The sequence below is a fragment of the Panicum virgatum genome, chromosome 7K (assembly GCF_016808335.1).
Source record: "Panicum virgatum strain AP13 chromosome 7K, P.virgatum_v5, whole genome shotgun sequence".
Taxonomy (NCBI): domain Eukaryota; kingdom Viridiplantae; phylum Streptophyta; class Magnoliopsida; order Poales; family Poaceae; genus Panicum; species Panicum virgatum.
In genome coordinates, this window is record NC_053142.1 from 44,913,520 (window position 1) to 44,936,280 (window position 22,761).

Consider the following 22,761-nt stretch of genomic DNA (forward strand, 5'->3'; position numbering starts at 1 on the left):
CCTGAATCAGCATCAGCCTACCTGACCGATTGGGAACTCAGACGCAAACAATCTGTTCGATTTTTTAGCTGAAGTGTTCCTATTTCAGGAGCGATTCCTCCCGGTCTGAAGTCTGAACGCGAGCTCGCAAGTGATCTTCGCGCCGGGGAATATCTCCTGCTTGGACCGGCACTGGGGGGCCGCCTGATCACCATACTGACTGTTGGGTTGCCCCGGGGAACCTGGAGAAACGAGACGTGGCGCCGGGGGCGCACGATCCGATCCACAGCGCCCGGGCTCACGAAAACAGGGGCATCTTTTCGTGATGTGTCAGCGGCGAGCCCGGGCGGTGTTTGTCGACGGCAGCTGCCGCCGTCGCGGTCGCGGTCGCAGAAATGCCCCCGAGCACCAACAGGCAACAGCCCTCGCCACGCGGCACGCGGCGCGCGGCGAGGAATAACCTCGAGAGTGGCCGTGACAGGTTGCACGCACGGAGATGGTATCTCTCCACCTCAATGGTGATCAGGAATCAGCAAAGGCCAGGGCCAGGATGCATCAAGGGCAACCGAATTTCTCGGAGAGGGACGCCCGCTTTACACTTTTGACACGAGGCAATATACCCAGTTAAATACAGAAAGAAACGCCCACTTTTCACTTTTACCGCAAGGGTGTAAAATGGCGTGCCAGTAGTTTAGTATTTCCGGCACCTTTTCCACGTACCAACTTGGTTACACGGAGATGAGGGCATTAGCCGGCGATGACAGGCGCCGGCACTTTTGATCCAAGAGTGGCTTGCGTTCAAGGGGGGCCAGGCCAATGCCGCGGAGTCACCACCAGGCCACCCCCTCACTCAGTTTATTCGTCGCGGATAACACGAGTTCGTAGCGAAAAGCCGTGAGAAAAGTGGGGGTATAATATGATTGCGGCCACCCAAATGAACTCGTGCCGGCGAGGGCACGGTGCCGTTGCGCTCATATCGATTTGCGATAGCTTGGACAGTTGACAATATAGTAGAATATTATCGATTACATTGACTAGACACTCCACTAAGAAATCAGATAGGGGGAAATCGATCCAGATTAGCCAATAGATTTTTCGCATTTGTAGCTATCGGCTTGCTCTGTTCGAGCTAATGGTGACAGAACATCCTTATCATTTCACTGGTACTAAGAACCTGGGTTCACCTTTTCGGTCGGAAAGACCGAAATTTCGGTGATTTTTTTCGTTTTCGGTGAACACCGGGATACGAATTTCGGTCCGGAAAGTTTGTGATTTCGATTTCAAATTCAAAAGTATGAAAGTCAAACTTTGGTCAAAAAACGAAATTCGCTACAGTGAAAACGAAATTGTGAACCCCTGCTAAGAACTAGATATAGGACGCCTCATCACTTCCATGACTTTAGTGTTAAAGGTTGCCAATGCCTAGAGTAACCTCAATTTTTCGTCGACTGGATACAAAAAATCATGACCTACAATTTTGTCAGGTGTATGAGCTAACTATACATTAAATAACCGAGCAGAGAAACATGTGTTTCAGAAGGCTACTCCGAAAAGGGTATCTGCTTGTTTCATGGTAACCTGGAGAGCTGATCTTTATGGGGGTCACTGGGAACAAACACCGGAAGCTGGTGCGGCCGAGGCCCGGCAGACCGTTGGCTAGAACCCCCGGGGTCTCTGAAACTTCTCGCTGCAGGATCTGTAATCAGAGGTCCGCCAAAGAATATGGACTGCCCGGTGTACAGAAGGTCAGGACGGCCTGAGCGAGAGCTGGATCCCTGGTTTGCCTGAGCGGACACGAACCTGCCTGCTTCCTGATCCCAGTAAACAGATGACCGCAAAGATCTTTCTGCTTGTGGTGGGGGGTAGGACCTCCTAGCGTTGCTGGTTTCGGTGACAGGCACTTCATTGACGCTGGCTTTCGCTGAGAATGGAGACCTGTTTGCTGATGTCTGATAGATTGGGTTGAAATGCTTGGAGGGATGGTGCTCGGCTAACGGAGTTGGAGTACGTGAGTTGCTCTGGAAGCTGCTCGGTGTCCGAGGATACAGCTCGATGTCATCTGCACTTGCTCTGCTGGGTGGATAAGAGGGCCTGTACTGTGAATTACCGCCAGACAGAGGATATCTGTGGTGCCCAGTATCAGCACTTATGACACTGCTTCTGCTGCTTAGGTTATCACTGTCTGCCTCATACTGATTGCGGGTATTGATAGGTTTCAGCACCGATGAAGAGGCTCTTGCTTTTGCTGCTGCTTTCATGGCCTCATTCGAGTCCAACTTTGCAAGCTTCCACGCACTGATGCGGACAGGACGTTTAGGATGATTTTTGGCTCTTTCAGCGGGGTCTGTCGTATCAGGATCAACAGTTGAAGGAACTCGTCCAGGTTCCAGGTGTGGGATGATTTCATCCTGCGATGTGATGCAGACAGGATCAAATATATGCATGATGACTCGCTAAGAAAAAGATGGGTGCAATTTAGAAATGCAGACAACTGTGACAGGCAGAAACAGCACCACTTTTGATAGATTATCTTAGAACACTGTGAATTTCTGGTAAGATTTGTTAGATTTGTTGAAGTTGAAAGAATAGACTGCACTGAAAACTGTGGTGCCTTCAATTATAGAACATAAACACAAGACAATGATACCAAGGAAAGTTGAGATGGCCCAGAAATACTTCACATACAATACTCACCTGATCAATGAAGATACGAGGGGGAGTGCACCATGCGCCTTTGTAGTGTCGTGCAAACGAGCTCCCACTAAAAGCAGTTGGTGCAGAACTCATTGGAGAAGATGCCAAGCTCTGCTGATCATCATGGACAGAAGGTCCAGGCGGATCACTCTGAGCCCTCATGGCCACAACATATTCATAAGTAGTGATGCCCTGCAAAAAGTGGCGCAACACAGTACATGTTCACATGTTGCGTTCCTGGAAAGACCCCCAAAAGTAGGGCAAAAATAATGACAAGTGATGAAGTCACTAACCTTCCGGATCAATATCATATGGAAGAAAAATAGCTCTCCTAGCGGCACTGAAGCAAGCATCGAAAGAGCTGTACCCAGGGCCTGGAGTCAGAGAGGTTTCTTGGTCAAGATCCTGATAGCTTGACCATACCGTGTAACAAACCTCAAACAATTAAGTATTGTAGAGTCATCAACAGTCAAATGGGTACAAATTGATGTGTATAGTACACAATTGAAGGGTTTCAGCTATGATATATTTATCCCTCTGTAGTTCATGTGCACACAATTGATGTGAACCTTGTATTTATTTTCAGCTAAAATATAAACCTCAATAGACTAAAGATTAAGCATAATGCTTTGTTTTGACAAAGACTTTTGATTTGTAGCAGCTGTAGGGATACACTTAGCACTGGCTGTATTGGTTCACAATTTTCTGCTGCATAAAATTAGTAATTCCTTCTGTTCACCTCCTGATAAGATTTACCCATTTCAGATTAAGTTGCACTGAATTCCGTTATCATGTTTTACAGCATTGAATGCTGTTATAAACTTATGATGTCTTACCTCGACATCCTAATGACAAAAAGTACTATTAATTTAATTTTGTGTGTTCCAACGATCCCAAGATGGTGATGATAAGTTGTAAAATCATTAATGCTTAATCTACTGTCCATGAGAACTACTGGAAATATGTAATTTAAAAGCTCACCTTGTAAAATGAAAGTAGATAAAAAAAAGGATTAAAACTTACCACAATGGTTGCAAAGGGTGCTCGTGAAAGGCCATAACCCAGCTTTTCTCCAATCTGATCTTCTATGGCTGTCTTATCAGTGAAGCAACGAACAAAAACAGCAATACCAACTCCACACTCAACGGCGAGCTGCATTTAAGTCACAATTAGAAACATAAAAGATGCTTTTGGAACACCAAGTCTACACTCTGACACCCAAGCTTATAGGAATTTAAAAGAATACAAATCTTGATAATTTGATATATCAGCATTCTATGATTTTTCAACATACCCAAGCAAGACTCACAGCCATAAGGCATAAGAATGTGATATAGTTTTTTCTTCCAACACAGTTGTTCAGCCACTGCCAAAAAAAGGATTTCAAAACTGTGAAAAAATCAACAAAAGAAATACAATAAGCGAAGAAAAGAAAATGAAGAAGAGAGGATTAAATGCAATACCCGGCAGTGATGATCAAAGCCATCAACGCACTTATCACAACTTCGACAGTGTTTACTGTGTTTTCGCACCTGTATCAGAACACAAAGGAAACAGAACCAAGGATCAACTGATTTTTGGGTCCATAACATCTGTTCAAACACTGAAGATGGATACAAAAATAAAGTAAAGCAAGCATTATAGCATTGAAGATGAATACCACTGGCCTTGCAAAATTATAAAAATATATCATGAACAGAAGCATTGGATAATTATGAAAATCTGTAAGAAATAATTTCCAATAAAAAAAACTTAGTCGCATTGAAAATGTTCCATCTACTTATGAAATTGCAAAGGCATTCCACATGGTGCCATACTTTGAGAGTACCTCGCACTATTGCATACATAAATTCGGTATACCCAAAGTTTTAGTACCTGTTATGCTGGAACCAACAGTTTTGGTTTTTGGGTACATGTGCACTTAAATAAATAATAAGCTAGAAGCAAAAGTGCAATAATTTGAGTATAACCATTTTTCATAACAATTACTCTTGGTAAGAAAAGGAGACACTCGCTTGGAACTAAGTATTGCACAATTTGCACATCAAACAGGGTTGGAGCTGAGAATAAGTACCTCCGTGTCGCAAAGGGTGCAAAAGAGTGCCTCTTCACCATAATCCTCTTGGTTAACTTCATCCTCTTTGCGACAATCCTCTATAGTAAATACAGCGCAGCAAAAACAAAACCTACCTAAGCACGATTTATGCTTAGGGATATCCTCACTGTTTCTCAATTCTGACTTGACACCTTCATCTTGAGCGTGTGTATGTGCTTTTAACCAAAAGGAGAAGATTTATTAGCGAATAAAATGATAGGCTGCTAACACCCAATTAATTGGCCAAATGTGAAAGAAGCACTGTTAAGGAACAATATATATACCTTCTGATTTATAAATTAGAGCACCATCCATGGAAATCAGGATGCCAGGGTCAGCAGGATCAATCGCAGTACATCTAACATATAGGATCAGCACAGCTAAGGCCTGACAAAACAGAAAATGAATATCAAAATACTTATCAGATGAATTTATCCATGTATTCAACCCAAGCATGTGTAGGATGGCATCTTACCAGCAAACTATAAACACCCACAGTGATATACTGATAGACGTCCTTTCCTAGAAATGGAGAGAAGAAAGCATAGAACGCTATACAAAGCAAGAAGTACACGGTTATAGCCACCACCTGGAAAAAAATATAAAAAATGTTATTCATACTCTCCCACTGATAGGAAAGAACGCATTGCCAGCAAAGACAGGATATTAGGAGGAAGTAAATGCAATGAAAAGGCCACAGATTCAGCTGAAGTAGAATGTCAATATTCCCTAACTGTACACAACAATCCCTACTCATAGCCTTTCCCTCAACGTTTGCTCTTTCATTTGCACCATACTGAGGAAGGGCAAAAGGTGGGATGAAGTGGTCTGTGAATGGATCCAAGCTATTGCTAACTGAATGTTCACTGGAAAAGATTGAAAGCTGCTACTTGATAGCATCTTCTAATCGATGAACACTGATATAGTGATATTGCACCCACAGTTCACGCTTTAGAAGTGTTGATCACTAGTCACTACTCCACAATCTATTGTGATCTCACCAGGATACCATTGATCCCTGATACTGCACTAACAGAAGTACAATACAACAATTCTTCAACGAATCTACAAAAGGCTTGGTAGCAAAACACTTGACATTTTGACAAATGATTGAGCAGTGCTCCTGCTACCTTTTCACTTTTTCAGAGATGCGAAAGCTAGACGCTGAGAAGTGATGCTAAACTCCAAGTATAGGATATGATAAACCCACTGCGACGTTCAAATTCACTAACCCATTTTGCAATTTAGCAAAGCAGATTTGATTTCACGCATCTGGCTGTAGATCAGGCAACTGTTAATTGGCTGAGAGCCTGAGACAGTGACATAGAGCTAAGGAACAACATACTAGTGGTTAGGAGCAGATCCAGATGAATGATACCAAACAGAACACCTCAATTATTATTTATGAATCCCGGATGCATCCATTCTAGGACATCATGCAAGGAAAGTACAATCATGAATTTCAAGAGCAACCCCTCAAAATAGAGTCCACGAATCGACTAGAACCCGCAGTTTAACACAATGTAACTAAATCAAGTCTTACAAAATCAAGTTACCAGGGGGTACTGTAAAAGTACAACAAGGAAGGAGACAAAAAGAATATGGAGAAGGCAGCGAAGCCGAACTCCTAGGTCCAAGCCCCACATCACATCACATCAGAGACGAAAGAGCAGAACAGCCCAAGAGAAAACCAACAAAAAGGGACACTTTTATTGGAGAAAGCGAAATGCCAGATCAAAACAAGTCGCATATGCCGCACGAGATCGGAATGTAGCGCTGCATGGAATTCAGGTAATCCAGCCGACTGCCGACTGCCGTTAGGGGAAATCCTAAACGAAACCAAATCCATGTACTGCTTCGCCTCAAAAGAGACTAAGAGAAGTAGAGGTAAACAAAACACTCATGGCGCTTCTGGAGTGCAGAGCCGAGCAGACGCATCGGCGTAGGAAAGAACAAAAAATCAGAGAAGGGCAAGGCAACCCATCACATCAAACTACGCACGCCTGAACATCCCTCATCAAAACTTGAGCACGTCAAACTGAAACGGCGCCAGGAAATTCGTTCCATAGTCGAGCTTGAAACACCTAAAACCGCCCCGCTTCGGTGGCGAACCGAACAGAGCGCTACGGGATCCGCGGAGCACAATGCGCGCCCAAATTGCACACAGGCCGAGCGGGGGACGACTCATGGCACGGGAGAAGGCGGACTGGAGCGGACCTGCAGGGTGTGGGCGGGGAGCTGCCACCCGTGGCGCCGCGCCATGGCGTCCGCCCGCTGCAGCAGAGGCGGCGGCGTTCGCGAAAAGGAAGGAAGGATGCGGGCGGCCCCAGGATCAGCGGCGCGCGTGCTGCATTGCGGTTCCGGCGCGAGATCCCGAGCCCGCGGCCGAGGAGGGAAACCCTAGCGCGCCCGCACGGCCGCCGCGGCGCGTGGCCTGTGTCAGGCGAGGGGCGGAGCCGAGGACTGGAACACTGGAGGAGAGGGAGGACTGGCCGACTGGGGGGAGAGCGGGGAGGCAGGGCTCGAGAGGGGGACGTGGTCAAGACGCCAAGTGAAGGGTTGCCGCGATGGGCGGCGACGGCTTTGGATTCCTCCTGCTCTTGGCCCGTCCGTCTATTCGGACTGCAAAGGATTTTCTTTTTGACTTTTTTTTACCCATTTTTCTTTCCTTTTTGCCAACTACTACTGGTACTACAGTCTACAGAAGACTTTTGACTGAGCGGTGGGCCAGCCGGTTGCAGTACGTGTTCACACCTGAGAACAGGGCCGGGATGAATTGTTGGATATTTTTGTTCGTAATTATTAGACTCTGCAATTACCGCATGGCCTTGCACCTTGCTCCATCTTCAGTTCTTCGCGGTGGTGGACAACCCATGCTGGAGAAGTGGAGATCAGATTTGTTCGTGGCAACGGCCTCCTCGGACCCGCGTGCCTTGGCGTTTCGTTTTTTTTCCTTTTCAAACAATGGCGCTTCGTTTTTCCTTGCCCTGGACGCATCATCTTGGAGCATGCGTTATTTATCAATCCTTAACCCTTTCTTCTCCCCGAGTCAACAGCAGCGCGATCCGCCCGGGGAATCTGCAGCTACTAGTTTCATTTAACTACTACTACCATGGCATCTTCACCCGAGCTGTACAGTACTATGATATTCCCATCTTGTCGCAGCCGTGGACCTTTGTTTCTGTGCTATTTTTTTTTTTGAAAAGTATCTGTGCTAATTTTGGGAGCTTCATGGGGGAGGTTGGCATTGGCAGCGACGTGGATGATATAAGAGAATGAAAAATAATGCAGTTGCCGCGGCTAGATCGGCCACGACGAGGCGCTCGCACAGCTACGTGACGAAACATGGCGCGGCGCACTGTTCAGGCTGCGCGATTCGAGACGCTGCTGATCCCATCGACCGATCGATCGGATCACCCAGTTGACATGCCGGGTTCCTGTACACTTCTATTTTTTTTCGATCGCTTGCTCCTCTTTTTTTTTGTATTTTGGGCCAAGGAAATGAAATCGTGCCCGTGACAGGGGGTGGGCCGCCTGCTCCGTTTCTTGTCCGGTGCGTGTCCTGTTAGTATTATTCTTTCTTTCGAGAATCTCTGCCTAAATTATTCACTCCGTTCGGCAGGCTGGAGCTGGAGTGATGTAAGAGAAAAATACTGTTGGGCTGGCTGGAGTTAGAGGTTGGAGCTGGAGCGGCGTGAGAGAAAAGTACTGTTCGGCTGAAGCTGGAGCAACCAGCCAAACACAGTGATTACCACTACTAGTCCTAGTAGTCGTGCAGCGCAGGTTTAGGCATGTGAATTGTTTCGCTTTCGTTCTTAACAAAATCTCGGCGGATGACGTCACACAGGGGAAGCTGAGCATGTGAGACTTGCTGAAAAATAGTTCGGCGCGGAGATTCCGGCGTTGATCAGGCCGTTTCAGGTCCTCAAGTGTTAGGATTTCGTGTGCTCATTCAGTTGGGATGCGTTGCGTCCAAACTTGGCTTGGCTTCTCTGTTCAGACTTTTTTCTGGTTGTTTTTTTAATCCCTCTTTCTTTCTTTTCCCCCGCATACTATGCAGAATACAGAATATAATACCAGCTCATTCACAGCCCGATGTGGTATGCACGTCGCACGATTGAATGCATTTGCTCTCCGCTGTCCATCATACAGCCATCAACAGACAACGGCAGTAGAAAAGTACTCGTACGTATTTATAACCAGCTGGCCTAAAGGAGTACGAACAGCTCACGGTCACGAGGTTACTCATATACTTCCAAAGAAAGAAATGGCGGTCGACGAGCACGAGAGAGAGGGGGGGAAAAAAGAGGCATGTGTAGCGATCATGGTCGCCCCTCTTCGTCCGCTCAGAAATGCGTGTTCCTCTCCATCATCCCATGCACGCGCACGCGCACGCGCACGCGCACGCGCACGCGCAGATCTCATGCCGGCCATGATTACTGCCGGGAAAAGCTGTCCAGTTCGCTATCGAATTTGCATTGGGACGAACCGTCAGGAACAAAGTTTTTACTGGTGAGTGAAGTGGTTTTTTTTTTTGAAGTAAGGGAGTGAAGTGGTATTAAGCCCAAACAATGATACTGCACCGGAGACAGTGGGCCAGGCGAGCTGTACGCCGGACCCGCAGGCGAGCCCGACCGTCCACTCCGTGCCAATGCCAATGCAAGGACGCTCGCCGCGCACGACAAGCTCCCCTGGGACTACGGTCTCCTCGCCGTTCGCGTGCCGGGCCACCGCCGGGCGCTCGCTCAACTGCCAACCGCGCGCGGCGCGGCGCGTGCGCCCCGCCCCGGATGACGATGCCGCGCCCGCCCCGGCCGAGACATTTCCGTTGCCCAGGCCCCCAGAATCTTGCGGGGGTCCCTCGGCAGTCGGCACTGCCCCGCCCCCGTGGTGCGCCGCGGAGTGGGCGGCCGCGCGGCAGCGCCGCTGAACTCGCGTCGCGCGCCGCGGTAACTGTCTTTACACGGGTGACGAAGATGACGGCTACAGGATGGTAAAGATTCATGTGCAGCACTGCTGCACTACTATGCTTCTTCTTCTGTACTGGTTGCTTTCTTAATCACGTGTGTCATGGTGCTGCAACCACGGCCGGGTGGCGGAAGGCACCCGCCCTAGCCCAGAGGATGTGTACTCGGGGATTAGCTAGTCCCAGAACGATCTCACTCAAGAACGCGATGAACACAGCTGGTTTAGAGTGGTTCGGGCCGCCGGAGCGTAATACCCTACGTCCACTGTGTGTTGTCCCCACGAGAGTGTGAGAGCTGCGAGAGCTTGCGGGCGTCACTGTTCTAGCGGGCGTGCTCTCCCTTTTATATGTCCAAGGGGATCACGTACACTGAGCGGGGCCCCGACATGTGGACCCGGCGATGTATTATAAACTACACTTTGGCCTTCAATGCCTCAGATCCGGAGATCTTGTCGTCGGCTTCTGTGCGTAGCTTCTGATCAGGGATGGTCTTGAGCTGTCCTGTCGAAGTAGAGTCTAGCCTCTGCAGCCGCGCGTCGAGGTCATGATGAGCGCCGAACTACTGACTCAGTCCGCTGTAGCAGCGTGCACTGTTGCTCCAGTCAGTAGCTGGTCATCATGACTCGTCGCCCATGCGCGCTGCGTTGAGTCTTTAATGCTTGTCTTGGTAACTGACGAGCCGCCTCGGTAACTGGCGATCCACAGTGTGGACTGACAAAAGCTGCCCCGTGCCCAGAGGCAGCAGAGCCCACCTCAACCACTCGCACTTAATGCGGGTGGGTGAGGGAGCTTCCAGCGGAAGGCTTGCGCCCGCGCCCGCGTGACACGTGGCGGCTCCGGACCTCTCCCGAGCAGCTAGCTGAGCCGAGAGCTCACGAGGGTCCGGATTGGCACGTGGAGGTCCAGGACCCATCTGCGGGAGTCCGGATGGCACGTGGAGGTCCCGGACCCACCTGCGGGGGTCCGGATGGCACGTGGAGGTCCCGCACCCACCTGCAGGGGTCCGGGTCCGCGGCCAGAGGTACTGAGCATTTCCACCTCTAGGACACGTGGTGACACCGGACCCGTCCCCGAGCGGGAAGCGGGTCCGGGACCGTTGGTCCGGTGAGATGGAGTCGGACCCCAGGGGTCCGGCTGCTCAGCTCCTTAGGACGTAGTTACGGATAACTACACGAGTCTTGGCACAGTAGAAGTGGGTACCCCAGTTACAGTGTATCGACAACGTGCCTAGGATCCGACATTAATCCCCGACAAGTTAAGACCACGAAGCTACCCTGCTCCCCATGTGCAGCTGCTTTACACACCTCTCTACAATTCCGCAGCACACGGAGATCCAAATCCACTGCGCCCCTGGACGAGTACGGGACCCGTTCGTGCACCCACCCAGGTACGGTGGTAGAAATCAGTGCCGCTACGGCCATCTATACGCCTGCCTCTACGGCCTACGCGTACGCACGCGCACGCCGATCGGGACAGGTCGGGCGAGGCGTGGCGTGGCGTGGCTACCTCGACGACATGCTGGCGTTGCTCGACGTGAAGCTGCTGACGCCGCTGCTGGAGCCGGACGCGCCCAGCGCCGCGGGGTCCTTGGAGCCCTTCTGGAGCTGCGGCGCCCGGCGGTCGGCGAAGGACAGGAACGCCCGGAGGCCGCTGCGGCGCCCGGAGCGGGAGATGGCGGCGCCGTCGCCGGCGGCCCCTCCCCCGGGCAGCGCGGCCTGCTCGGCGGCGACGTGGCGGGAGTACTGGCGGGCGAGCACACAGGCGTGGATGGCCAGCGCGGCCACGCACGCCGCGCCGGAGATGAGGAACAGCGCCGAGAAGCTCTGCACGTGCAGCCGGTCCGGGTCCTGCTGCAGGTCGGCGGTGGTGGCGGGCGACGGCCCCGTCGACAGCCACTTGTCGTGGATCCGCTGGAGGTCGCCGTTCTCCGACAGCGTCAGGATCGCCGTCGACAGGTCCACGGTCAGCGGCGAGTCCCGCGGGAACGCCTGCCGGAGATCCATCGACAGCGCTCAGCCAGTCAGCGGTGGGATCATCAGAAACGCTTGCATTGCATCAGGCAAAAAAAAAAAAAAAAGGTTCAGCGGAATCGCGACTCACGAAGCCCCAGCCGCTCTTGGTGAACTCGGGTCCCACGACAGAGAACATGTTGTGCTGGGTCAGGAAGAGCTCGACGTACGGACGCTCGTCGACGATGGCCACGACGCCTCCTCCTTTGCGAGGGCCGAGATCCAGTGCGGCCTTGTACTCGTCCGGCGAGCCGAGCTTTCTGAGCCGCGACGGGGACACGCCGAGCTCGTGCACGAGGTAGCTCTCAGCGAAGGAGCCGGCCTGGAACCCGATCGGCTCGTCGCTGGCGATCAGGCTGTCGATGCCCCTGACCGGGGACGTGAGGCGCTGCACGGTGAGGATGGAGGTCAGGCTGGCAGTGTAGCTGGACTGGATGATCAGGACTACGGAGAGCCAGATGATGAGCACGAAACGCCCCAGCGTGCTCCTGGTGTCCTCTCCTGTAAAAATAGAAGATGCGGAATGACTCTCTTGAGCTTGTTCGGGGAGTTTTCTTCCTTAATCGTATGCAGAAATGTGAGGAGACATTTCACTTACTATGGGCAAAGAACAGAGTTGAGAAACTGAACCTGCAAAGAGAATATAACATGTTAAGTAAAGTATGTAATATTAGACAGACAACCAAAACCTATGCAGAAGAAGCAGAGAAATTTTTTCAGAAAGCAAAATTGATTGGATTAACCTTCCAACTTGTCTTTTAAAATGACAATAAATCTTTTTTTTGAAAGGAAAAAAATGACAACAAATCGATGCCTAGCGTGAACGAAATTACACAAATTAAATATGTGTTAGTCAGTTAGACCTTACCAGAAAACAGTAATAATTTGTTTCACTGGAGGACCGCGGAATTCATCATTGATTCTGTGCTCGAGCAACCAAATCACAGCTCCTACGATCAGAAAGAACACTCCTGTCACGGACCACATTCTGATGGTAAATGGCCGCAGGAAAGCCCATCCATTCGAGCTCTGCTTCTTAACAGAGGTAAGTATGACGAGCCCAGACCCAACGTACGGTTGGGTGAAATCAGCAACCTTTGTCCGATTTGTGACAATAGCTACATCGCCAACAACAGCATCGAATTCCTAGCCATAACAAAAAAAAAAGATTACTGTTATAACATGACTTAGTGACTCATACCTACTAACCGTAAAATGTTCATTTAAGAAACAGAACTTACATCCGTGACAATTTGGTTGATAAGCTGTGTATAGCTTGGATTCTCACGGCCGTTGCCAAAAGGTATAAACCTGTAAGTCACTGGGTATGGCAACAAGTTCATTGCAGCAACAAACACATCAATACAGAACCCATCCACCATTCCAGTTTGATTGTCAAATGATACAAATTGATGGTAACTAACCCTATCGGGGACTCCAATTCTCAGCTCATTTCCATTGTTAGGGAATACCCATCCTCGGGGCCTTGTTATAGTCTCCCCTGGCCAGATTGCAGTGTGGAGTTTCTGATTTTCAATGGTGCCGTTGGGTGGTTTCTTGTAAAGAGTCTCAGGGGACGTAATGGACAGCCCAGAATAGTTGGACCAATAACCAATTGTCCGCAAACCAGACCCTATTATGTTTATAATGTCATACGCAGGGTGGATAAGATTACCATCTGAATCCAATTTTACAGGGCCAGTTGCACCCGTGAAATTTACTTTGCGAATTCTTTCTAGCAATAGCATTCCCCCATCAAAGACGCTCAATGCTTCAAAATTCAATGCTCCTCCTGCAACTGCATGCAGTCTGGGGTCTGGAGAGAAGGAAATGTTTCCACCACTATTGAAAAATGCATCCAACGCATGAGCAAGCATCCAGACAGTATCATACGCATAAAGGCCATAGGCATTGAGCAAGACCCTGCTGCCACCTTTATCCTCCTTGACGAGTGTGCTCCATTGAGAAGCTAGTGTCTTCTTCCTATTGGTATTTTCTGTGTGCTGACGCAATGTGAGAACACCCTGCATTGTGCTCAGTAACCCACTATCAAGACGTGGGGAAGAATCAAGGACTGCACTGAGCCAATCTGTTGCAATCCACACATATCCACCGGATGTCATGGTAAGATTGTATGCTAATGAGAACACAGCAAGTCCAGAGTCATCATGTGCGTGCAGTACAAAAACCCGGGACTCCATCATCGCGGCTTTGACCAGTACAGCAGCCATTTCACTCTTCTTCGCTCCTGGCCTAATTGCAGCTTTATACAAGATCTTCAGTCTCCTCTTGGCAAGCTCATCGCTTAAGGAGGATATGCCATTTCTTCCATAATCGTCATCAATATATACCGCTGTCACCATCTTCCACCCATAGTAATCAACTAAGTCTGCAACCGAAGCCATTTGAAATTGATCGCTGTGGATGGTACGCACAAAGAAAGGATACTGAAGTGATGTGAGAGTAGCATCAGTTGCAGCAAAAGACATCAAAGGTACTTGAAGTTCGTTTGCAACATGGGATATGACGTGCGCAACGACTGAAGATTGTGGGCCAATGATTGCAACTGTATCTTTCTCCATGAATTTCAAGGCTAAGCAAGACAAAGGGATAAGGAGTCAGTCCTAACGTTCCATGTGGATTGTATTTTTTTTTTCATAGATGTGAGTGTTATTGGTTCAATGGCAGACAGACCTTGCTCAAATAAAAATGCAGAGACATCAAAGGAGTACCTTGAACAATGCCAATGAAGCCACTGTAATTGGTATCTTGCATCTGAACAACCAGCTTTGTGCCCGAGAGAATACTCGGATCATTGTTGATGTCATTGACTGCAGCAGCAATGGCAATCTTTGCAACTCTCCCTATAGTCGAATTGAATGCGCAAAGAAGTCCAACGTTCACGACATCAGGCCCCATAGAAACATTCTGCCCAAGTGCCAAAGAGCACAGACAACTGAAAATGCCCAATATATGGAGCACGGACTTCATGTTTAGTCCAGACTCCAAAGGATTACTGGGGTGTTCTTTAAGAGTCCATCCTTCAGCTCAACATCAGATGCACTGAAGAACCAAAAAGAAATTTCAAAAGGATGCCTGTTAGGTAGATACTTTCATTATCTAACGACCCAAAATACAAAATTATTCTTCAAGGAAAATTCAGGCATTCATGATGAACTACAGCCTGAATTTGGAATGAATATCAGGTATGAGTGGAGGATATATCACGCATAAATATGAATTTGGGGATCAAGAGCAAAAGAAATAGGCACTCCTTGTGTAGCAAACAAAAAGGGGAATTGCATAAAACAAACAAAGGCTATGTTGTTGTTGTTGTTGTTGTTGCATAAAACAAACAAAGAAAAACTGGAGAAACATAGCCAAAACAAATTTTAAAATATGCCATTCTGACACTAAGGAGCTACGGAAATGAAGCAAGCTCTCACCTTAGGATTTGCCCATGAGTAAATGGAATAACAAGCAATATTACAACAGAAATCTAAGCATGAGCTGAGAGTGGGGGCTTGACCTCAGAATTCTTTAAGCTCGAGGGGCAAGAAGATCAGCTATGAAGCAGGCATGGGACTAAAATCTCCTTTTGGAGAAAACAACTGGGTGAATCCAAAAGCGTGGAGCATGCAGATTCGCAAATTATTGCCCCACCCCAGGAACCCCCCCCCCCCCCCCCCTTTCCGTTTTCTTTTTGTGAGTTGAAGCATGGTTCCTCTTACCGAAGGCTCTGGAGCAGCCAGTTGCTTCCACTCCCATGGCACGAGATAGATGTGAGGAACCGGTGGCCCGTGTGAACGAGAACAACCCTCCTGGTGGCCCTGGAACTCTGGAAGAATGCACGCCACCGAAACACATGTTTAAATTCTTCAAGGCTATCCTTGCAGCTTATTGGAGCTTATATTTCCCAAGCTATTGATATTTGGAGTGCCTAGGCATCATAATTCCGACCTCAGGTCAGCAAGACAGATGTTTTTTTTTCTATTCCGGAAATATCCAGGTTCAGGTCCTCATGTCGAACATGTGACTGGGAGTAGGCACAGAATAGAGAACTCAGATGCAGCTATATTCCGCGTCACTTCTAAAATGCGAGTTCGTACCTACCTGTGAATAGAGTATCTGGGTACCTGTTGAAAATCCCGTCATGTCCATTGGTGGAGGGTTTCTATTCAAAGATATGTTTTCCAACGGGCTTGCTGGTACCTGAGGATATCGAGCTTGAGCGTTTGGGTCATTGGGTGGACCAGGTGCCTTGACAACCCAAGTCCACATGCCATCCCTGGGAAGGCCAAAAGCAACAACAACATCGGTGCGGGTGCAGCCGTGCAGCTAGCTGGTCACAAACAATAAACCACTGAAGGCGACATTGGGCCGCCCGGCCATCACTCACTGCTCACTGACGTTGAAATCTAAGGAAGCATCCTGATCAAATTCCATCATTCCTTAATCATTGGGTCAAGATCACTAATAATTCTACCGGAAAGGATCGAAATCTACTCCTTTTGTTTTGCATGCCTTTTCCTAGCAGCGCCGATCGCAACCCCGATTTTAGATACGGACCATACGGTTAGCAGAGGTCAAAACCACGTGTGCATATGTGCATCATTGGAAGGCAACAGGAGCCGAACAGCAGAATAATGCCCCAGCTTATCCACTAGGTGAACGTTTTGTGTAAGCTGAATGACATTTACTCTATAATTGGCAATCAAACTTAAATCTGACATTAGTTGCAATAAGAATTCATTTCCCTTTCAGCTCAAAATTTATGCTACAACACCCGAAGGTACCTAGAATAACTTTAGGAAACCAAACTACAAGTAGGAACCACACAACAATCCGATGCTAACCCAACAAGACAACTGAATACTTGAAGATCACTCAGGGTCTCCACTTCAGGCCTCCACCCGCAACCTTTTGGGAGGTGTGATGTCACTAGCCCCTACTGTCTCGATCGTTTCATTGCCTTCTACAGTAGTGTCTACGGTGCTATTGGATTGGTCCCCAAAGGTCCATCCAGGAAAATCTGATCCTTGAAATAACGAAGTTGGTGTGGTTCTGTAGAATGCAAGGGGGACCTGTTTTATCCGTCGCCGTACCTACAATTGAAAATTCAAGATTCATGAATTTTCTGGGAAATTCCTAGTGATAATTAATAATTGACACTCAAACGGCAATGGATGATATGCAAATTAAGCTCTGGCTTGGCCTTCTCTACCGAGACAAGTTAAACAAAGGGCAAGAGATGGTTCTGGTGGACAAAGTTTCGACAATCAGACCTAGTCAATTGCCATATTAATGCATGAACCAGGCAGTCATATATATCCTCTTCTATTGCATACTAATGGCAGGGGCCAAAATTCTTTCACTTCTACGTGTTTAATAAGGAACTGATTACTGCTGAAATTTTCGCTACCTAAAGTTTTCTATGCCCTCAACCAAACCCAGACATTCCAATTCTGTGCAACAGATGGGATAAGTGACTCACTTCATGGTACACAAATAATTAGATAAAAGCAGCACTTCATCCATAGTAAAGTAGTTATGCATCCAAAAAATCCAGTGAATGTGGTTGAAGGTAGTGAATGCATACCTCATCCCTGAAAACTGTTGCATAGGAGCCTGAACTAAAGTCTGTTATTTTCATCTCAGTAGTTTTGGCCCGGACAGTGAGATCCTCCTCAAGTGAAGCGACAAATCTGGGAGTACCTCAAGAAAATCAACTAACAACAGAGGAAATTGCATAGAAATGAGGACAAGTTGCCTTCTTGTTACCTAGAAACTGCAGGAGAGTAATGATGTCGGAGAGCGTCTATTTCCCACAAAGAACTTCCTGTAGCACATACAATCAAAAGGTATTATTAGAAAAGAATGTGTTGGACACAACACAAGTATGTAAATACACTAGCATATAAACTTGTAATTCATTCATAAGACTACTTGTTATGGATGTAGGCATGTAGCTTCAGACTGTGATTTAGAAGAACAGAAAATGAGATAACTATCATTATCTCACCACTGCTCATAAACCATGATATAGAATTAGTCAGTGCTTTAGTTGGGTCCCAAAATGCCAAAGCAACAAAATAGTGTCAGTCAAGGGTCATTTCACTCAAGTTCCCACCAGATTTCAGCTGTCCACTGATTGCAGTGTTAATTGATGGCAACCTAAAATATGAATAAAAGAAATGAATCTTAACAGATCATGACAACCGGGATATTTTATAGCAAAAAGAAACTGAAAGCTCTCATACAAGGTCGGGTCTAGCGAAAGGAGTTTTCAGCTTTCCACTGATTGCAGTGTTAATTGATGGCAACTTAAAATATGCATCAAAGAAATGAATCTTAACACATCATGACAACCGGGATATTTTATAGCAAAAAGAAACTGAAAGCTCTCATACAAGGTCGGGTATAGCGAAAGGAATTTATAGCAGGTGTGTTACTAATAAAAATCTTAACACTAAAGGTAGAAGTATATTGGTAAAACTATAAGAAGCAACATGCTTCCTCTATACATTTTTAAATAATAAAAAATAAATGAATAAAAGAAAAAATGCATCAGCACCTTATGAGCCAAGTAATATCTTTTTAAGAAAACAATAGATTCTAGCTAGCCTTCATGGTAAGTTTATTAGGTGTCACCACAAAGAATGTCCAAAAAACCCCTTTATGATGGGAATTCATGCATATAGGTCTACTCCTTTTGATTTCAAAATTGTTTCCTGTTTCAGCCTCATTTGCTCATCTAACAATCAAGCTGATTATCTTAAAAAAGTCATACTTTGAGACAGACAGACACGTAACTCGATCTCAGAGAATGATTTTTCAGGTGACTGCTTGTACTTAGGATTGCATGGGACAGAACCGAAGAAAAAAAAATGAGACAACATATCTACATGGTTAAATACTTACGCATTGCACCAGACTTTGCAGGATCTGCCTCGTCATTGTTAAAAGGGTCAGCACCAATCTTCTTAGACTGACCAGCTTCTCCTCCAGCATTGCTGTCATTTTCATCCACTTCCTGAAAGAAAATCCATAGCATTAGAAGTATCTAGTAATATAATTGTAGGGCTGCAATAAATATGTTAAAGCCTGCACAGCATACACATCAGAATCAATTAACATACCCAATGGACCAAAAAATTAACTGAGGGGTGTCTCCGCAGCACATTATGAATTAAAGCAATAATAATAAGAGCTCCTGCTGGTGGAACTGAAAGAGCCAGTCTGCTCAATCTTTTTGCAAATGCAGCAGCAAGATATGCAGGGAGATAAGAAGATTTCAGGCATGTGTCGAGAAGCTGCAAGAACACAAGTCATGTGTCAGCATGATAACCAAAACTAAAAAGGTACGAATAAGATAACCATACATACAAAAAGAAGAAAGCAAATTCTATTTTAAGATTCAGCGACATGTATTATGGATAACTTGTATTTTTCTATGTGATCAGTCCGGTAATATGGTACATCAATAGCACAAAATCAAGGGTGACTTTCTCTTCGCTCCCCGTCCATCATAAGCCTTGTCCACAACTAAAGCAGCAACGGACACAAAATCCAAGGTGTTTCTCAGGTTTATCAAGCATCAGGATTAACTTATAAACTGCTAGTTTAGTTTACTACAGTTGGTAGGTTACTTGCGCATGGAATTTTATGACCCTTCACAGAAGTTGATTCATCCTAAGTAATGTGATCTACCATACTTTGAAGAGGAACCACAATGAGGGCAGGTCATCCTTTTTCCACTTACTTGCAAGAACACTGACCGGTGTTTTGCCATAAAAACAGCAGGAGTAAGTAGTGCGTAAAGCTTTTCATAGAATTTTGGATATTCCAGACCGTGTTGTGTCATAAGAATGAAAAGGCCGCTTAAGGCCATCACACTGATTACACCACCAATGTCGTAAGATCTAGTCAAGAAATCACTGTGGCAGAAAAAATCATACAGGTGACAAGATTTCTGTCAGTGAAATGTTGAACTAGTACGTAAATAATAAAGATATCCACAACCTACCATAAGATGGCAGGGTTCGACATTGATGGAATGACGTTTTGATGAATTGAAGCAAGCACCTGAAAGTCAACAGAAAAAACATAACTCAAGGCAGGAAACTATAACAACAATGAACTCTTAACTTAGATGATAAGACTTGACAAAAAAAATTCATTATTTTAAGTGCTATACTTGATGAGAACAGCTTTACCTCCTTGTACACATCAAGTGGTAGTGGTAACTTGAGAAAGGATAGCCATGCTTTGGTGAACTTCAATTTTATTTTTTTCTTGATGTACGCTGTAGAAGAAGAATCCTACAGAACTCCAACTCTTAATACCCAAAAATTTTGAGCCTGAGCTGAAAACTATCACTTTACTTTCTGAAGTATAAAGTACCTTAGAAGAGTCTTTTTCTCTCTTAGAAGACAAGCCTTCAGAAGGGCAAAACCAAAATCCAAGAGTAAGAACACTAACTACATCTTAGTGCATGCCAAGACTGGTGCATGCATGCATAAAAACGCATACAAACATACTTTTCAAGCCATAGAATAATGTAAATGAGAGTAATTTTATAGGCACAAAAGAATACATGAAATATTGAGAATGCTAAATAAATAAGAAATACTCACCAACAGCACTCCACATTTCAAATGCTGATTCCTTTTGATAATCCATCACAGGAACATGAGCCAAGAGATTGTACATGTTGTGTATAAAAATGGCACATCTGTTAAGCAAGGAGAAGAACATGATAAGACATAAAATTATAAGCCAATGAAGATGTTTGAAGGTGTTAATGTAGCAGTCACATATTAGGGGTTGTATGGATCTTCGCTGAGACAATCAACAATCATGTTGTAAATAATCCATATCAATGATCATAAGCTACGGATTGACTTTCCTGAGCTGAAAACTATATCACATACAACTCTCTGTGAATGACTTGAATGCAGAAGGGCAGGATGAAATACAAGCAACAAATCAAGTAATCAATACAACTTTGTCCTAACATGTAATCTCCTATAAAAGGCTAAAACCAATAAGTTAGTAGTGGAAGACTAATTAAAAACTAAACACAAGACTTTCCTACCCATGTTCTTTTGAAACAGAGCATGAACTGCATTTGTTGTGCATGTGTTTGTAATAAATCATTAGATATGGCACAGAAATGCAGTTTTATATGATCTCATGGTGAGTTTGAGTGTGTGAGAATAACTGAAGTTGTTTTTGCAAGCATCAAACCACAGCTTAAGGTTTAAGATATGTATCATGTAAAAGAAAGTGTACTTGTTTTCTGACCCATCGCTTCCATTCTGCAAGGCATCTTTTCCAAAGTCTGAACAGAACAAAAAAAAGGGTAACTAATTAGTAGAAATGGCGAACCATGCAATTATTTTGCTCAATTAAAGACTGAGGAACTACCAGTGGTTTTACTCCCCAGACTGTTGGCGATCTTGTCTACACTAGTGTAGGTAAAGTAACTGCAGGAGCAGGTGTGGGTAGAAATAAGCACATGTTGAGAAAAATCAAGTAATAAATTGAAAATGCACTCACAACCTACCAAACATCAGTGTATTTGAAGTACTTTGATCCAAGCAACTCTAACAAAGGATCGACGGAATCAGAAGCATGAATCTGCATAAAATTGGGGCATAACATCAATGCTAAACTAAACAGTAGACACTCGGTCGCTAATCCTGGCAGCAGGCATAGCATTACTTGAGCACAAACAAACAGAGATTAGCAAAATTGGATCTCAGTTCTTACAACTCAGTTCTTACGCAGAGCAATCTCATCGATATATATGGAAAACCTATACATTTCAAAGGCTAAAACCGAGCAGATGTATATGCTATAAGAGAAGAGAAACTCACGACAGCGTGGAGAAACTTGTGGTAAATTGCGGACTGGAACTTCCCGTCCTTTCCCAGCTTCACGAAATCCATGAGAGCATCCAGTGCTACATCCTAAAGCGCACAGAAGGTAAGCCAAATTGCCAGTTCAACTAATTCCTCAACACAAACCAGATAATATATGCTAATAACAACTACTTCAAAACTCACTCTGATCGCGTCATCGCTGTGCGGCGAAACGCTTAGCTCGACCAGCGCGGCACCGAGCTCGTCGAACCGCTGACGCAGCCAGACCCCGAACACGAGCTCAGGGTCGCTGCCCGCATCCCCTGCGGTGGCAGCCGCAGAGGAGGAGGGAATAGAGGGGATGAGCGGGACGAAGAAGGACTGGAGCGAGATGAGCGCCTCGAGGGCGAGGTCGAGCGGCGCGGAGGGGGAGAGGAGCGCGAGGAGGGCGGGGGCGTGGTTGAGGTGGGCGCGCGAGGAGAGGAGCTCGCGGCCCAGCGTCTTCACCTCTTCTAGGGTTAGAGTCCCACCTCTAGAACGCCGCTTCTTAGTGGCCGACGCCGACGCCATCGCCGTCGCCGATGACGATTTCGCCATGGCGGGAGGTGTGGGAGGCGGCGGCGGCGAGGTTGGAGACTGGCCGCTGGCGGAGGGGATTCTGGGGTTTATGGGCGAACAAGACGGGCAAGTGTTGTCTGCGCTAGAATGACTTATCCGTACGGACCATAAACTGGCCTAGTTGCGGCCCATCAATGGCCCGTCTAGTGATTGCTAACGCATGGCCCATTAATGTGGTAGGTGTCGCCAAGCAAAATGTTAATTTTGTCAATGATGAAATCCAGAGCATTTATCCAATGGGAAATGATACTATGGTTATTTTTTGTCCGTCCATCTTTTGTGACATCTTGCCGTCTACCAAAATTGGCGCTTCAACTTCAAGGTAGACCATGCGTAAAAAAACATGACGATCGTCGATGCAATCCAAGCCACATGTTTTTTTCTCTCTCAACATGTGCTTGGAAATAAGCACATGTCGATGCAATTCAAGCCACACTGTTCATCCAATCAAGAGCAATTGCATCTGCACCTATGCAACCGTGCCATCCATCCAAATCGATCGTCGATGCAATCGAAAGCTCTGGTTATCATGCT

The 22,761-nt window shown here is 46.4% G+C and overlaps 2 protein-coding genes across 2 annotated transcripts; both read right to left on the reverse strand.

The window, feature by feature from the left end:
* Window positions 1-1,086: 1,086 nt before the first annotated feature.
* LOC120641578 (protein S-acyltransferase 21-like) lies at window positions 1,087-7,321 on the reverse strand. The gene is made up of 11 exons (XM_039917756.1): window positions 6,986-7,321; window positions 5,244-5,357; window positions 5,053-5,155; window positions 4,748-4,944; window positions 4,137-4,205; window positions 3,968-4,039; window positions 3,697-3,825; window positions 2,967-3,047; window positions 2,674-2,865; window positions 1,347-2,387; window positions 1,087-1,153 (listed from the first exon to the last, which is right to left on the reverse strand). The coding sequence occupies exons 1-10, from the start codon at window positions 7,028-7,030 to the stop codon at window positions 1,548-1,550; spliced, it is 1,842 nt and encodes a 613-aa protein (XP_039773690.1). The 5' UTR covers window positions 7,031-7,321; the 3' UTR covers window positions 1,087-1,153; window positions 1,347-1,547.
* A 3,570-nt stretch (window positions 7,322-10,891) lies between these two features.
* Window positions 10,892-22,272, reverse strand: LOC120640296 (glutamate receptor 3.1-like). Its single transcript, XM_039916145.1, has 21 exons — window positions 21,814-22,272; window positions 21,625-21,717; window positions 21,312-21,385; window positions 21,173-21,231; window positions 21,038-21,086; window positions 20,380-20,477; window positions 20,147-20,181; window positions 19,960-20,064; window positions 19,770-19,828; window positions 19,506-19,680; window positions 18,883-19,056; window positions 18,665-18,776; window positions 17,525-17,582; window positions 17,343-17,448; window positions 16,647-16,848; window positions 14,476-14,790; window positions 12,985-14,336; window positions 12,612-12,889; window positions 12,342-12,373; window positions 11,835-12,244; window positions 10,892-11,722 (listed from the first exon to the last, which is right to left on the reverse strand). The coding sequence occupies exons 1-21, from the start codon at window positions 22,204-22,206 to the stop codon at window positions 11,237-11,239; spliced, it is 4,665 nt and encodes a 1,554-aa protein (XP_039772079.1). The 5' UTR covers window positions 22,207-22,272; the 3' UTR covers window positions 10,892-11,236.
* Between the last annotated feature and the right edge of the window lie 489 nt (window positions 22,273-22,761).